The 17,792-nt window shown below is 39.4% G+C and overlaps 1 protein-coding gene across 5 annotated transcripts in view; it reads left to right on the plus strand.

Annotated features, from left to right (window-relative positions):
* Positions 1 to 1,072: 1,072 nt before the first annotated feature.
* The window catches only part of TMEM63A (transmembrane protein 63A), a 50,891-nt gene continuing 34,171 nt past the window's right edge, over positions 1,073 to 17,792 (plus strand). For 4 of the 5 annotated variants that reach the window (XR_008238100.1, XR_008238099.1, XR_008238101.1 and 1 more), the window contains exons 1-13: positions 1,073 to 1,205; positions 2,297 to 2,428; positions 3,332 to 3,528; positions 6,432 to 6,511; positions 8,084 to 8,147; positions 10,156 to 10,193; positions 11,368 to 11,510; positions 14,049 to 14,100; positions 15,262 to 15,370; positions 15,768 to 15,838; positions 16,279 to 16,359; positions 16,964 to 17,087; positions 17,449 to 17,582. Coding sequence is in view for 2 of the 5 variants with exons in the window: in XM_052806880.1 (XP_052662840.1) it covers positions 3,343 to 3,528; positions 6,432 to 6,511; positions 8,084 to 8,147; positions 10,156 to 10,193; positions 11,368 to 11,510; positions 14,049 to 14,100; positions 15,262 to 15,370; positions 15,768 to 15,838; positions 16,279 to 16,359; positions 16,964 to 17,087; positions 17,449 to 17,582 (1,082 nt within the window). In the remaining 3 variants the exon portion in view is untranslated. The remainder of the gene's footprint in view (positions 1,206 to 2,296; positions 2,429 to 3,331; positions 3,529 to 6,431; positions 6,512 to 8,083; positions 8,148 to 10,155; positions 10,194 to 11,367; positions 11,511 to 14,048; positions 14,101 to 15,261; positions 15,371 to 15,767; positions 15,839 to 16,278; positions 16,360 to 16,963; positions 17,088 to 17,448; positions 17,583 to 17,792) is intronic. The other variant, XM_052806881.1, reaches the window with a different exon arrangement.

Genomic DNA, 17,792 nt, shown 5'->3' on the forward strand with positions numbered 1-17,792 from the left:
GTAAAGGATAGGACGTCCTTGTGGATGGCTGGGAATCAGTCTCATCCCAACTCTGTCATAAACACTTGAAGTTAAACTCTCTAGGTCTCATTTTTTCCAATTTACAACATTTGAATGCTATTTCTCTCTTTATAGGTGTGTGGAGACAAGGGGCTTTGACAATTTCACGGAACATTCATTTTACTACTATTACTTAATTTATTTCAGAGTTACCTGTCTTGGTGTATGGCCTGCTCCACTTGTACTTGCACGCTTGCCCACTTTACTAGGTTGGGAATTGTGAAATCTCTCTTGAAATCTCACCTATCTTCTTCCCTTTTTGCTATAAAAAGTGCTGTTTGGATGTGGTTGGGGTTTTTTTTTTATGTTAATGGATACTGTGCGTCATAGAGGCACACAAGGGTTTCCTCCAAACCAGAGCACTGTCATCCACGCTGATCTAAGATTAAAACTGAGAAATCACCAAGTAGTTAGGAAATCCTTCATTCTTCACCAGCGATTTTGTCTTTAGGATCCAGCACAAAATTTTTGTAGATAAACTATGGACTTCTAAAATAACTCTTGTAAACCATTACAGATATAATTTCAACGATACTGCATGAGGGGAAAGCTTGGCTCACAATGCTTCGAAGGCAGTTCTGGCACACACTGCCCTCCGACTCAGCGGCTCTTGCTGACCTTGCCGTCTGGGAATAGCACCAGCTCCCAGCACAGCTCCGACTGCCTCCTGTGCGAGAAAACAAAACCCCGCTGAATGAAACCGGGTGACTGCAGCTCCCGACCGCCATGTCACATTGGCGGCAGGTGGAAAGGGGCAGCAGTGCAAGAAAAATGACAGCAACTTCCCCTCGGGTTGTTTTACTACGGGCTGCCTTCCCTGAGGGAAGCACTTCAGGGTCTGGAAAAGAAGGCTAGAGAGGCGAGGGGCAGCAATAGCCCCACAAAAGAAGCCGGCCGCCTTTGGGGCTGCGCTGCCCCGGCAGGGAAGGAAGGAGGCGGGAAACCAATGGCCGCCGCCCCGGCTTCTAACCGCCGGCCCCGGCCCCGGCCCGGCCCGGCTCGGCGCGGGTACGCATGCGCAGCTCCCGGGACTTGTTGCTTGGGCTTGTAACTTCGGGGCCGGGACGGTGGCTTCGGCGCCGCGCCCCGTGTGGTGACGAGACGAGACGGGAGAGGAGAGGCGAGGAGAGGCCGCCCCGGTGCAGGTAAGGGAGGGCGGGAGCGGGACTGCCGGCCCTCTGTGGGGACGGGACGGAACGGACGGGACGGGCAGGGGCTGCGTGAGGCGGCCTGGGGGCAGGTCCGGCCGCGGGTTGCTGAGAGGGTGAGGTGAGCCCTGAGGGGCGGCCGCCGGGGCGCGGGCTGTGTTGCCGGGCGGGGCCGGGCTGCCCGCGGGGGCCGGGGCCGGCCGCCTCCCGCTCCTCTCCGCCCGTCCGTGTTTCCTCGGGGCCTCCTCCCCGCTCTCACGTCAGCGGCCGCAGCGGGACCCCGGCCCTCCGCGGGCTCGGGGCGGGGAACGGGCGGCCGGGGCAGCCCTGGGGGCGTCCCCTCCCTGTGGAGGGGCGGCGCAGGGCGAGGGGCTAACCCCCGCCGCGTCCTCCTTGGCCAGAGGCGAGCGCGGAGCCGAGGGGCTGACTCCCTGCGCCAGTTAGGAGCCCTGGGGTTTGCCCGTGTGCCGCCTGGGGAAGCTGGCCCCGCCAGCCCCGATTGCACGCCCCTCCCAGGGCCGGGCACACTGACAGGGTGCCAGCCAAAAAAACGGAGACGGTTTCTCCTTCCCAGAGCCCGTACGGCTGCTCGCGTTCCCTGGAAGGAGGGGTCGCGACGTGCCGCTGCTTGCGGGCTCGTTTGGTTGCTGCAGCGCAACTCCACCCGTGGGAGGTCTTGCCCTTATCTTCCTGACAGCTGGCCGGTTTAAAAATAATGGCTTTCAAAAATTGGAAGCGGCGCCTGATAAGGTCCAGTGTGTTACTTAAAATTTAGCGTGCAGTCTCTGCAGTTGTTGTGTTGACGGTTTCCAAAGTATGTTCAAAAATACTGTCTCTCTTCCATCGGCCCTAAATTTCAATCCTTAGAAAGCAAGGACAGATTTATGGCACAACTGTGTGTGTATTTTTTTTTTCTTCCTGTGAAGAAAGACGACAGTTGGGACAATGTTTCTTCTCTCCTGTGTCACGCAGTCCAACATTTAGTAAATGCTGTTTTGGGAGAAGTATTCTCCATGCTGTTTTTCCAATGTTTAAAGGGAGAGCTTGTAGTTATTCATATTCTCGTTTTGGTTTTGTTTTGTTTTCAGCATCCAGAATAGTGCTGTCATCAGAGACCTGTGCATTCCTCTTACAGAGGCATGATATCCCCAAAATAGTGTCCCTGGACCTGGGTGATGAGGACCTACAATATTTGCCTTCAAAGGATAGAGTTTTGTGGGGTATGCTTTCTTTATGAATTTATCAGTCAGAAGTGCGTTCTGCATGAAGCATGCTTTTGTGTAAAGTACATGGGAATCATCAAGTTAATAAGATCCGAGAAAAGAAATGTTTGAAGTCGAAAGCCCCCAAATAAGCGAGCAATTGCTTGCACTGATAAAAAGACCTTTGTATCAATAGCCAAATCTTGTGCATTCTTGTATGTTACTACTCTATCTGAGCAGCTCAGTTGACTAAAATGAGGTAGGTGGCTGTTCTCTTAGAAAATTAGAAATACTCTTTGTTCTTTCTTGTTCATGATAAACTGTAATTACTATGCTGTTCTTTCAGCTGAATTCTATGAAAAAAGGAAAATCACACAATATTTTAAGAACAGAGAGGAGCATGTGTATTTGTGTAGTAGTTCTTTTCTGTGGAATTAGTGGTGAATTTATTAATAATCTCAAGGTCTTGACATTTGAACAGAAAGTTCACAAGCCGGTACGTTCACACATGCTCATCAACTAGGAGCAAAATCTTCAAAATGCTACTGTTGGAATATCTAATGCCCCGTGTTACTCCTAGAATCAGAATCTAGACTGGAATAAGTAGTTCAATGTTACAGATTAGAAGATAGAGAAGTTTAGTTTGTGTGGGTCTTCTGTAGTCTTCCTTGGATGCCTGTAGAGGACATGGTTGGTTAGATGTCTGGAATCCTCGCTTGGGCACTGCTGCTAACTGAGCCTGTCAGTTATTGCGAAATATTTTACAGGGAAAGATTGTCAAATATGACTTCGCTTCCAAAGTGGTTTCCTGGTTGAGTCTTCCTCCACTTTTTGTACTTTTAATGTTAGCACATCTCACAAATACCAAGGCAAGCTTTTCACATGGTTGTCTCACTTTTTCTTTTATTTTTGTTTTTTAAGGGAAAACCAAAATGAACCCTTTCTTTTTTCTGGGTTTTGGACATTCTCATCTAGTCTACTTCTGGAATAGAAGTCTACCTTTCAACTCAACAAATGAGACATACTGCTACAGCACTGCCCAGGGCAGCACGGTGCTCCAAGGAGTAACTTTTGGTGGAATCCCAACTGTCCTGCTGCTTGATGTAACCTTCTTTTTTGTAAGCCCAGTTTCTGTTTCTTGTATTGAAAATCCTTCTGGCCTTTTCAAAAGTTAGATTGTTCAGAATTCTGTTATTTATCAGGTAGGGATTTGTTTCTGAGAATCTTCAGAATAATAAATGTGCTAAGGCCATCCTGGGAACATCAAAGCACTTTTCAAATATTGATAAAGATTCACATACATGTGGGATGACAGTGTTGCTGTATGTTGGATGTGTAGATGTAGAGAGAGTGCAATATTATAGGGTCTGCATGTGGAGTCATGGTGGGCTTTGTAGTGGTAGCTCAAATTTCTATGTTTTGTCTTAACTGCAAGAACACCTTTTCCTTACTCTGGGTTTAAGTACTGGGTACCTTTTCAGGAAGGGAACGCTGTTGCTAACTTGCTTTTTTTTCAGAAGGAAATACAATATGGAAAATCTGTCCTTTCACAGATTTTTTTAAAATTAGATTTCCTGAAGCCATTGAGGAAATAATGTACTGATCAGCTCAGTCCTGACCAAAGGAGGAGTATGATTAGTTGTTGGTCTGGAGGCTCCAAAACTGGAGCTGGTCTGGAGGCCTGAGACTCCAATAAAACTTACAGTTCTTTCTGTTAAGTTTGGCCTAGGTGGTCTTAAGCCACCAGAAAAAGAGCTGTAGATCTGAAATTGGCCTGATAAGTGAGGTTTCTGGTAGTAAAATGAGACTAAAGGGATCACGTAGTTCCTGAGTTCTACAAAGCCACTGTGTGTAAGGTCTGAGCAGGTAGTTCTGTAGGAGCGTAGAGGATGTTCCTAAAATTTATGTAGTGGCATTCTTTGCTATTGATTTGGTGTATGCAGCGTGCTATCATAAATCCATTTTCCAAGGGTGTACACTATTTATTGATTGCACAGCATTTAATAAGATTTAGTTGGAGTGTTTGGGGGTGTCGTCTTTTTTTTTTTTTTTTTTTTTAAAGCTGTGATTGGATTTTAAGATACTGAGTCTCTGCTTTTGAGTTCCTTGCTGTTGAACCCTCCTCTCAAACATCATTAGGCAGAGAGTGAGATGTAGAAGGCTCCTCTTCAAGTACTGCAATTTATTGAGCAACTCTTGTATTCCTACGTTCATGACATGTTTACAGCAGATCCCTTTAGTAACTGTAAGTTGATGGGTTTCTAAATATTATTGCTAGGCTGGTTTCCTAAGGAAGTGAGGTTTATATATTGCATTGTCTTCCCATTTTTGTCTGGCAGTTCCTCCTAATAACCGCAGAATACATTAGCTAATTTCAACCAAAGTTGTCAAAGACTCTAGGGAACTTGATATCTTGAAATTCCTGATTGCATGAAGTTTAATGGCCAGATGAATGAGAAAGATCTAAATTAATATTCTGTGTTGCAAAGAAGGCTATTATAAGAAGGTTTTATTAATTGTGAAATGCAGAAATTATCTGTGTAATCTTGACACATAGATAATCTTGACATGTATCGTGGCTGGCCAGTTGGTATTCGCATAGATCCAAATAAGTTACATCACTAGCACCACTTTCCAGCAAAACAAGTATGGGATGTAGGAGGGGCTAGAAGGTGAGGGCGTATGCTACATATGCATGGAAAACAGGCCTTGTTACTTCTGCTTCATTGCTTTGTACAGAGTAACTTGTTTCTTTAAAAAAAAAAAAAAAAAAAAAGAAAATGAAATGCATCTATGAAATACATAGTGAATTTTTTTGTTTGTTTGTTTTCTTAGCCTCATTCAAAAAGTGAAAATACAAAAAGTAAAAAATACATTGCAGAATGTAAAGGGAACTAGGCCTTAAGCCTCATTGTTTCTAAGACTATTCATGTTAGACATATAACTAATGATAGAGATTGCTTTAGATGTGATTAATAGAATGCAGGTGCTTATAAAACAATATGCATAAGCTGCTTATTTGTCCCATGTGTAGCCCTCACCATGGCTGGCTTAAAATCCAGTCAAGCTGAATCAACAGAAGAAGGATCATACATCTTAGATCTAAGACATAAGAATAAGAGTAAGTGATTAACTTTAGAGTAAGATGAATTAATAGAATAACCTGAGTGATTTTCAGAAATTGAAAGGTGATCTTTGATGTGTAAGAAGATAAGTGACTGTGGTGATCGGAGACCTTCTGCCTACGACCACTAACTTCAGAAGAACCGGGACAAGACAAGTTGAGACAGGAAAATGTATTGGACTTTTGAAACCACTGGAGAATAGATAACTGAGAAGAACACCTAGAACTTCTTTTGACAAATTATCAATTGCATATTGTTTTGGAAATCATATATATAGAGAGAAGGTGTTTTTGAGTAATCTTTTGCCATTCACTGCAGTGGTGGCCTAACTCTGAGTTGTTAATAAAGCAAACCTAGAGAAACCCATCTTTGAAAATCCTTTAACACAGAAATCAAATATAAGTTTCTGGAGTTTATAAGTTATAATAATACATTACTTTTGCTGAGGATAAAAAGAATTCTCATACTTGAGAAAATAGTTGAGCCCCCTACAGCCTGTTTACATGACTGTTTAAAAATAAAATAAAATGTCAAGTCTTCCATCATAGTTCTGGTCATTAAGTAATGAATAATAATAAAGGTGTATTTATGAAAGTTTTGACTTCCTCTCAAGTACTACTTGCTACTTTTCCTGTCATAAACCTTCATACACTTGCAGTTCATAAGTAATTTTGCATGCAGTTCTCCTTCTTTATCAATTAGAGCAGGAAGGCAGGTGTTCTGGTCCTGTGGTCCCAGACAGGTTGGTTTGTAGCATGGCCACCACTGGGTTGGTTAACATATGAGAGTTGGTTTAGGAACTAGGACAGCATTTTTTGACAGTTCCTACACACCTAAGAATAATTATTATGAAGTGGAAAAATAAATATTCAGAGATCTTTGTTTTTATTTTCTAGATTTTAATATTACTGTTTTCCATTATAAGAAAGAGATTCTGGGACTATGGTCGTGTTGCTCTGGTGTCAGAAGCTGAAAGGTAAAGATATGCAGACTGATTTGTTGAAACCATTTGGGGAATGTGGAAGTAAGTTCAGTAAATAGGGCTTAAATTAAGTGCATTTGTATCAGTTGTGTTTGTAATCGCATGCACGTATTTGTTAAATATGTCTTCATGCTGCTTTGTGTGAAATATGTCCCACTCACAAAGTTCCTCTTTGCAGTGTCAGTAATAAAGTTGTGTGTTTGCCATTGTCATGAATTTCATTCTACAGTTGTGGGTTAAGGAAGTGGAGGTAAGAAAATAAGCTACTTATCTGCTAACATGTCACATACCTATGCATTGATGTTTACAGTGTGTTTCTGTGATAAAAGGATATTAACTATTTTGTTTATCTTGGCTCAAGCCCAGTATCTTCCCAGAGCTCTCTATACAGCCTGTGCCATAATATTTTTGAAGGTGCTTAAAAATAAAACAGAAATGTATCACGGCAGGTTTCTGAAATTCTTCACTGATATTTAATAATACTGCAAATGAGCCTTTGATTTTTTTTTTTTTATTTTTTTTTTTTTAATAAGATGATTTCTACAGGATGATGTCTTGGGATGTTTAAAAGCTAGCTGTTTATTTATGAAGTGGGTAAACTTTAACAGCGAGCCTCTTCCTGGTATTAGTGGTGTAACTAAGTTGTGGTAAATTCACAACTAAGCAACAGGAAAGGACTCAAAATGTGGGTTTAGGTGTAATCCATGTACAATTGTGAAAAGTAGATGGTGGAAAAAAAAAAAAAGATGGACTGTAACCGAGACAGCTAGCTCAGGCAGCAAGAATGAAGGTGCTGTAGTATAGGCTTCCATGTGAGCTCTGTAGGCCTGCATGGGATAAACAGGTCCTTGAGCAGTCAGACACCTAGGAGCCTACGTTATTGTCCCTGCTGGATTGAGACCTGAGCCAGCTAGGTCAAAATTATCATAGATACACCTATGAATACGCTCCATTCTAACCTGCATTGTCCTGTAATTATGGGCACCTCACGATTGCAACCTTTCTTTTTAGCAGCAAACTAAAACCAGGTATTTTGCTATATTGGAGGGCTACAGAGTCTCTAAATGTTTCTAGCCTTGCTACAGGACTGAATTTGTCTGAGGTGGTGGCCCTGCAGGTAAGGGACTTAATTGTGCGGAGAAGTTCTGAGTAGTGGCTGGAAAATGAAGAAAGAGAGGTGGAGGGAAAAGAGGTGATGTCTTGTAATGAGGAATAACTGAACAGGAAGCTAGCTTGCAAATCTGATCTACGCTAGGCTTCCAAACCTGTGTTGCATTTTCTTATGTCACTGTGCTTTAATATTCCAATAAAACATTGTTTTCTTTTTAGTTCAGTTAAATGCTCTCACATTGGGAGCTCACGTCCTCCCTTTTCAACATGAGACACAGCGAAAGTTTCTATAATTAAGCATATGCTACAAGATGAAAATCACAGCTTTCATAAGTGAAAAAGTGTTTTTTTACTACTTCCCTTAGTTATTTCAGAATTGTTAAAGTTGAAATAATTCTGTGGGATTCCATCATCTGTTATTAAAGATACTTAAAAGCATCATTCAATGTATTTTAGTGAATCAAGATACAACCGATTGTCAACATCTTCATCAGTACCTGAAGATCTTGAATATGATAGGGTAAGTATTGTAGAGTTTTGATACGTTTTTTTTAATGTCAACTATTTAATGGTATTGGTCATAATTTGCCATTCCACCTAGCCCAATGAACCAGTCATTAAACTGGAAGACCATCTATGTGCAGAAATTAGTAATGCATTGTGTATTGTGTTTTTATAGAACTGTATGTAATCTCTCTCCATTTCCTGACAAACTATTGCCATATCACAAACCAGTATCTTGTGTTGTTGTTTTTAAGTGACTTTTTTTTTAATTAGGAGGGGGACTATGTGTTAGACCTTAAAAGGGGAAGAAAAAAAGAATACTAAATAATTTGTGCTTAAATAACAGTCCAAAAGGTTACATTATGTTCACATTGCAAATAATACCTAGTTGGTCTTTATAGTACATTGTCTTCCTCACAAAGATGAGAAAACTGGATGCAAGTGTGAGGCTAGTAATGTCGTGGTTTAACCCCAGCCAGCAACTAAACACCATGCAGCCGCTCACTCACTCCCCCCCACCCAGCGGGATGGGGGAGAAAATCAGGAAAAGAAGCAAAACCTGTGGGTTGAGATAAGAACGGTTTAATAGAACAGAAAAGAAGAAACTAATAATGATAATGATAACACTAATAAAATGACAACAGTAATAATGAAAGGATTGGAATGTACAAATGATGCGCAGTGCAATTGCTCACCACCTGCCAACCGACACCCAGCTAGTCCCCCGAGCGGCGATTCCCCCCCGCCACTTCCCCATTCCTATACTAGATGGGACGTCATATGGTATGGAATACCCCGTTGGCCAGTTTGGGTCAGGTGCCCTGGCTGTGTCCTGTGCCAACTTCTTGTGCCCCTCCAGCTTTCTCGCTGGCTGGGCATGAGAAGCTGAAAAATCCTTGACTTTAGTCTAAACACTACTTAGCAACAACTGAAAACATCAGTGTTATCAACATTCTTAGCATACTGAACTCAAAACATAGCACTGTACCAGCTACTAGGAAGACAGTTAACTTTATCCCAGCTGAAACCAGGACAAGTAATAATGCCATGTGATCTTAATATTAAAACTGGTTTGGAGTGGAAGATAATTTTTTGGCCAAACTTTTAATTGTTTCCATCCATGGTCTCTCTGGAGTCTTTGAATTCACACATCTGTATCTTTTGCGTTGCAGTTTCAGAATGAATCATGCGAGAGTTGTCCAATGGTGGCAGCCTACATTTTAACATGTTATATATGTATCAACTTAATATCTAGCCTTGCAACTAATAATCATGTGAGCATTAAAAGCATACTGGTGTTTGATCAGGATTGCTCTTGTGTTTGTGTAGTTTTCTTCATCTTTTTTAAAACCATAAAGCAACTTTCTCAGTGAAACTGTTGAATAAAAACGTATCTCTCTAGTTGGATACTATTCACGTGAAAGGAGAGAGAAGGGTTTTTTTGACCTATACTGGAACATTCAGTGAGATGTGATCTCTGCTGTACAGTTTCATAGGAGGATTTGTAAACTTATACAAGAAGCCTTTCTGTTAACGTAATAACAGCGTTGTTTCTAACTACCATTTAACTGATTAGCTTGTATTAGACTCTCATGGAGTTTATCCTTGAAACTGGAGAATCTTTTGAAATGGTTTTGGAAAAAAAAATAAATCACCTTTTCTGCTCTAAAACAACCCATTAAAAAATAATTCCGTAGAAGCCTCAGTCTTGACTTCAGTTCATTGGAGATGGGATTTGGATACACTTGTATAAATTCAAGAAGCCCAAGCAATAAATGTGCAAGTAATAATAAAAAACCCCCAAACTTAAATACTCTCTGAAGACAGATATATAAAGTACCTTGTAAAAAGTGTGTAGAGTATGAGGTATTTTTCTGTATGTTTCTAAATGATGATTTCAGAGCAACAAACTGCCATCTTTTTAGCTAAAAGATTGGCTTAATAGAAACAATTCTCTTACTTGTACAGATTAGAGACTATTTTTGTGTGTGTTAGCTCCTAAAAACTTCCTTCTTTCTTTATAGGGGTTTTGTTCTTGGATGACAGCTGCTTTTCGAATGCAGTAAGTATATGAAATGGAAATAGTGAGCTGTGGTTTGCTTTGCTCTTTTTTTTTTTTTTTTTTTTAATTAAAAAAGGGGGTTACATTCAAAATTTTTTTTTTCCTTGAGTAGATGGAATTTAATATAAACAGTAATACAGGTGCCTTTTGTGGGGTAGAAAAAGAATATGAAAACAAGATCAGCTTATGGGAATACTTCAGGATGCAGTCGTCCTTTTGCTGGCAGCCCAGGGACTTCCTGCTCTTGGAACAGTGTGTACCCTAAGTGAATCTATGGCATTCATATAGGTTCTGAGCTAATAACTAGGCTCTAGGCTTTTACCCTTCAAAGAGTACTGTGTGGGTGTTCCCCTGTTTGAAGCCAATAGGGCCCTGGGCAGGAAATGGGGTTTCCCTGCAAGGATTTCTGTGGACAACTGGTGGTTTACTTGGGGCTGGAATTGACTAACGAGGAAAAGCCCATCCCACTGTTTCCCAGAAACTGGGTGTTAAATGTGTGATGTTCATTCTTTGTATCTCTTGGGACTTAGTAAATCATGATTTTTAAAAATCAATTTCTAGCTTGGGCACATTGAAACAAAAAAGGGGTGGGGATTGAGCCTGTCCTTCTCCGTTTTTGCTAGTTCAGTTCCTTCCTTTTTCAAGAACTCCTATTTTAATGATCTGTCTTGCTGACAATGGATAGATGATGAGAGTTCATTCCAAAGCCTATTAATGTCATCTGTTAATTGGGTGTCATAAGAGTAAGGTGATTCTGTTGTAATTTTCCTCATGGGGAGCCTTTATGGAGGTGAGTGAACACTGTCACAATGTGATCTTAAAGTTTGAGAGCTAGACTTAACACCTTGTAACTGTCATGAAGCAGGTCACAGCAAATGACTTTGTCCTCTTTTAGGGTGATAAAAAAGAACTTGGATTTATATTTGCTTTTCAGATTACTTGTTTCCCTCTTAAATTCCCTTATGTTAATTTTTGTATGTTGATACTGCCCAAGAAAAAGACACTTTTGGAACCTAAATTTGTGCATGAAAGAACACACGATGTTGAAAATCAATAAGGATTGATGGAGATGTCACTGGGTAGACTGAGAAATTAGTGTATGTTCAAAAACCACCCCCCAAAACCCCAAGGATATTAAGTAGACTGACCGTGTGCTTTTCTGTCTATGATGCAGTGATGACGAGATTCATGAGAGATGTGGTGAAGATGCCATACATTACCTTGCCTTCCAGCGTCACATCATCTGTTTGTTGATTGCTGTCAGCATTTTGTCTGTGTGTGTCATATTGCCTGTCAACCTATCAGGTGATCTACTTGGTAAGAATTTTTTTTGTATTCTGAGAAGAATTTTGTGTTTTATATAATTGCATTTTTTTGTTTTGGTAAACTTTGTAATGTTTTGTTTGTTTGTTTCCCCCCCTCAGTCTGATATGTGTGTCATTTTGTGTGAATTTGCACGAGAGTAGAGGGTTCTTTAAACATCTGGCAAAAACTGTTGTCAGAAACAAGATGGCAGACCACATGCAGACATAGATGACCAGACCTAGAAGGCTCAAGGCAAGGTTAACTTGACCTATGCCCTCTTAACTGGTGTTTATCTAAGCACTCTATGGTTTTTATTTGTGTTGATTGCCAATGGAAACTGTCTTCACAGTTCAGAAATCTTTTTCTAGTGTCCAGTCTGAATCCCTTTTGCTTCAATTTAAGATCATTACTTTTTTTGACCTGTCACTGGGGAGAATAGATTATTCTTTTCCTCTTTGCAATATCCTTTTAGTTGCTTGAGGATTATAAATTCATCTGTGCTTTTTCCTCTTTTTGATAAACCAGACCAGTTAATTTGGTCATTAATGAGAAAAGTTTTCTGTTTGGCTGATCATAAGTTCAGAGGATGGCTGATCATTTTTTCTTTTATCTAGCTAGACTGTCTCCCATTGTTCCCTTCTGTCTTGGTTTGCGGCTCAAAACTGGACAAATCTTCTCACTGAGAATTTGTCCATGCTGACTAAACAAAGAATTATTTCATGTTTCTTGCAGTCTAGTCCTGATTATGTCTGCCAGTGTGACACCTACCTCTTTCCATTATTAACTCACACTCGACAAATACAGTGTGTGTGTCCTCTAGTCTGCCATCCAGGTTGCTAATGAGAATACTGGTAGACAGAATTCTGTTAAACCCTGTTTAAACTTTCTTCCATTTTTGATAATGAGCCCTTATAAACCCACTTTATACCTGGCTTTGTATCAGTCTTGTTGAGATCATGTTTACACAGTTGTTCACAGTTGATCATCTTGATGAACAGCGATGCAAAAAAAAAAAAAAAAAAAAAAAGCAATAATTCATTTGGTTTTCCTGAGTACTTGCTTGCCTTTTGTTTTCTTTGTTCTTATACAACAACAATTGCATCTTATTTTGTGTACTGCCCTTGCTGATCTTTGTCCCTATAATTTATTCTCTTCTATTGTCCTTAATAATGTGGCCTAGTTTTTGTTTTCAGTTTACTCCTACCTGTGTTTTAAAGAGCCTTGTGACTTAGCCCTCGTATGTAATGGCATACGTTGTACTTGTGCCTTTAGTATTGTTTCTTTGTGGAGCCGCCATCTCTGACTTCCTTTTTATGAGCTCTTTCTTAGCAATTCTGGTTATATTAATATCTGCTTTCTTAAAGACCATTGCTGTTCTCTTTTTCTTCTTTGCACATCTTTTTTTGTCCTTTCAAAGGACCCTTTATCACTTCAGTCAGTTCTCCTTCCTTGCTTTCCATCTCTGTGTTCTTAGCCAGCATTTGTAGTTTTACAGAATCACATCCAACACAACTGGTGCCCTAGTTGCTGTCTTCACCTCCTTCGTGAAGTAGAGAGAGAGATGCTGGTGCTTTCAAAGAACTTACAGAATGTAATTCCCCCTTCTGGTCTAGCTACTATCTGTATATTTATACCAAAATGGATTTTGTAATATGCATCAATTTGTGTGCACTGTCCTCCTCTAACTACAATTTGATAAAAGTTGTAGTAGCTTGGATACCAATAGATGCTCTCTGTTAATTCAAATGGCAGAGTATGGCTGGCCTTCTAAAGCAGGAGATTACAGCTTCTGTTTTCCTGCATTAATTTTCGTGATGCTAGGAAATACAGCTGATAAACAAATATGAAGTTTTAGTGTCTCTCCCCTTCTTCCTCCCCTTCCACTCTATGTGGATTTTGTGCATTTGCAGTTCTTTCTGTTGTGACAACTTAACATGCAATGTGATTTAACAGTCTATGCTAGAAGATTGTTTAGCTTTCCAGGTACACTTAGCTCTTTTTCCTTTGTGAACATGTACTCAAATTTTCACTCACTTGCATTATCATTTTTTAAAATACTTGACAGTCTACAGAAACAATGTCATATAAACTTTCTCATTTTTGACCTTAGTAAGGTTATCGGTACTGTTTTGTCAACACTGAATTAATGCAGTTTAAAAAACTGAGATAAGAAGTCAGTGAAGATGGAGTAAAAATGTGAAGGAAATACGTTCAAATCCCTAAACAAAATGGACATGAAGGGAGATTGGAGGGAGAAAGGGAACTGCTACAAGGATCTAGTATTTAGATTTTTAAAATAATCTATTATTTCTCTTGATGGGTTGAATGTGTGGTATAATCCTGGAGGGTTTTTTTTTTTCCAACTTTAAAATGCAATACAGTGTAAACCAGCATTTATTATGATTCTAAATCTTTTTAACAATTAACATGCTCAGCATTAAGAGAAGTATATCAACATTAAAAAAAAAATAGAACAAAAGCTGGCTCTTGGATATTTTGCATGTGAATGTTGCAGCAGTTAATTATGCTACTTGTTTTTGCTCTTCTTAGATAAAGATCCCTATAGTTTTGGAAGAACAACTATAGTAAACTTACAAACTGGGTAAGTAAATCTTGCAGAGTACTTTTATGCTTATGTCTTTTTCCTGCCATAGTCTCTGAACGCATGAATTGATACTTGCAGCATGGCTCATGGGGTAGGAATTACTTATTCAAGCTTCATCAACTGAAACTGGGATACGTTCTGCTTCAGGCTATGCAGTTACAGTGCTGATAAGAAATCTGGAGACTTGGCTTCTACTCTGTCAGCTCTTACTTCTTACACCACGTTTCTCTTGGCTAATGACTGCACATCTAGTGATAGTATTTTCAGAAATTTCCACATTAAAAGAAACCATATTTCAGAAGGAAAATAAAGCTGACAGCTTTACTAGAATGTGTAACTCAGATGATTTAAATTCTCTTACATCAGATTTATGTGTGTGCATATCTCCCATCTGAGATCACGATTAAAATTACTTCTATGTGTTTTAAAAACAGTCTGTAAAATAGTTGAGATACAAAGCTGTAAAATTTTTCTGTTTTATTACTTGATCAATCCACATCTTTCTGTGCTACTATGTCCAGTAGAGTTTCTGCCAATGCACTTTGTTTTTTTTAACCATGTTATGAATCCTAGTAACTAGTGGGGATTTTTTGTTTGGTTGTTTTTTTTAATCTGTAAAATAGGTTCCTGTATTTTAGGTTAATTGTAATTATTAATGCTCTTTGCAAAACTGAAGAACTGTTCACAGAACAGAACTTCTGTAAGCTTTGAGAAAGGAGCTATCAGAGAAGCAGAATTTACTCCCTGTATTAGGCTGTTCTCAATTTGAGTAAGGATTGTGTCAAGGAGAGTTCAATTATGCACTCAGCTCAGTAACTAGTAAGGCCAATAAAAAATGTTTTGGCAAATAGCATGGTGTATGCTATCGGTCATCTGAATGAGAAGGTGCAAGCCAAACGCTGCCTAAAAATGTCCGTGTCCTAGAAGATCCGTTTCCTTTGGAGGTCTGTTACACATAGAATTTTATGATAAGCAAGTAACCCTAATGGATATCCAAGGCATCTGCATAGGCGTGACTGACTACCAGTAACTACCTTTTTTTTCCTTGTTTTGTGTTCAACAAGAGGTTCTGATCTGCTTAGCATTTTGATGGCTACTTGTATCAGTTGGACAATTAGTTCTTCCTGTTTCTCATATTCATAACATTTTGTCTGACAGTAATAATCTTCTTTGGCTGCACACCATTTTTGCTGTTGTTTACCTGATTCTAACTGTTGTCTTCATGAGACATCACATGAAGTATGTCACATATAAAGAAGAAAACATAGTAAGTTTCTGTATTGGGGTGAAAAAAAACGTACAGCATGTTTGCAAGTGGATAATGCTAAAAAGGCAAATTGCCAAGATGCCGCCTGCTTGCTAGAATGTGACATAAGTGTGAAGGAATTCACTGAAAGCAAAGCTTTGCTGAGTGAATTGTGAAAATGGATGGAGAGAAGGGGGTTGGGGAGGGATTTGTGAAATTTTGATGTGATCTATTACCAATGTAGAAGGTGAATGTGGTGCTGTCTTGAATAGATGCAGCTCCCATCAAAATCAAAATGCCCTACCTTTTTTCCCCTCTACAACACAGCTACTTGTGCTGTGTTAATACCTTCCTCATGTTCTTGTTTTCTCTTCCATGATATGGTTTCTCAAAATTGGAGTTGCATTTTCTTTTGCAGGTTAAGTGCACATTGTTTATAACTGGTCTTCCAAAAAATGCAAAAGAAGAGACAATACAAGGCCATTTCACGTAAGTTCCATTCTTCAGGATTACCATTAGGAACAAACAGGAGATTTAAAATTGTCCTAGTAGTTTTACCTGCCCAAGCAGAAATGTTTTTTGACTTTTGCACTGTTTAAAATTCTTATTATGTATCTGTCTTCTAAAAGCATATCTTATTCCTTAGGCAGAATTGAGAAAAGACTGTTTTTCAATAAAGTTAGCTAATCTTAGAATTAGAATCTAAGAAAGTGGCTGTGTCTCCACACTTTCCATTCATGCTCCTACATGGCCTTTACTTGAGAATAATGCTGCACATCTCATATGAAAGTAACTTTCAGCAGCTATCTCTCTGGAAGTCTCCACTTTATGATATCTCATTCAGAAATGAAATAAGTGATTGAGATGTCAGTTGGCCATCAGTGATGCTCTTTGAAACAGTTTCTTCATTGTACTTTCTGTTCTTACAGAACTGCCTACCCAACCTGCACTGTGCTGGAGGTCCAGCTGTGTTATGACGTAGCCAAGCTTATTCATCTCTTCAAAAAAAGGTACTTGTTTTTGCAATCTACCTGAGTTTAGCATGATTTTATGAATGCTTTGCCAGTCCTTAATCAACATATACCAGTAGTACTAGGCTTGCACATACTAGAAGTGAATTCTGCTGTTAAAGTCCTGGTCTGGACTTTAGTTAGATTCAGCTGTGTTTTAAGGTGAGTTGTGGGGTTCTTGTAGGTGTGATATGTTGTGTGTTGCATAAGATAAGCTTTGACTTGCTGATTATTCAGGTATATATTTATTTAATTATTGTCAGGCAGTGCAAATTGGAAAACTCAACTATTGAATTAATAACTCTGGGACCCTGCTTCTTTGGCTGGAGGTGCTGGTCACAGGAGAGAAAAGTGTTATCTTCTGGGCTATACATTGGGTTTTTTTCCTGGAACCTCATTACAAGTGTAGGCTGTATAATGCTATTACAGGCTTGAAAATAAATTATACTAAGGAGCCAAAATAAGATATATGAATATCTCTGGTGACCGATTAGTTTGTTATCAGTCCTTGACATAACTTTTTCTCTTGGGGATTATATTCTTCTTAAGCTTAATGTTGATACTGTTTTCTTGCAAAGTGTTGTGGATGTATTTTTCTGTCCAGAAAACAGGCAGAAAAAAGCCTGACTTACTATGAACACCTGCATCAGAAGTATGGCAAGCGGGTCCAAATCAACCCTAAGCCATGTGGTCAATTCTGCTGTTGTGAAATGAAAGGATGTGAAAGGGTAAGAGATTGTGTTCATTTTTAGTGATGGCTAGGTAAATTGTTAGAATAGTAGAGAATAGTTTTTGTATGACATTTTGTTGAGTTTTGGAAAATTCTTTATTCATTTATTGCAGATAGCTCATACTTCATGTTCTTGCACTGTACAGAAAAGGAATTCCCCAAAACTTTTGAAATGTAATCTTAGTGCAAAAATTGAAGTGCAAGGAAAACTTCCTGTTTGTTTGTCTTCGCCTTGTGACTTGATTTGTAATTTGTGGAAGTAGTATGAGGAAGAGAGACTATGGTTTGTGTAAGCTTTATTTTAATGAAGATATTAGCCATCTGGTACTTGGATGTAACAGTCAACAATTTCCCAACAGGAGGATGCTGTAGATTATTATACCAAAGTTAGAAATGAACTGATGGAAGAATATTCAAAAGAGGAACAAGCTGTTCATAATAACCCACTGGGAATGGCTTTTGTAACATTTCAAGAGAAATCCATGGCAACCTAGTAAGTTTTGTCTGGTGTCTTGTTTGTTCTCTTTTAACTATAACAGTACAACTGATCTGCTGTTTGTGTTGCTTGTTTGCTTATGTTGGTGGTTCTTCCTTTCTTCTTCACCATCCTGTGGATTTGGTCTGCTTTGCTTTCCAGTAAGTTTTCCCGTAAGTGTGCATTTAGCCTCTATGCTTTGAGTGAAGAAAATATCTAAGGGACTGA

Source organism: Harpia harpyja, chromosome 13 (assembly GCF_026419915.1).
Source record: "Harpia harpyja isolate bHarHar1 chromosome 13, bHarHar1 primary haplotype, whole genome shotgun sequence".
Classification (NCBI taxonomy): Eukaryota; Metazoa; Chordata; class Aves; order Accipitriformes; family Accipitridae; genus Harpia; species Harpia harpyja.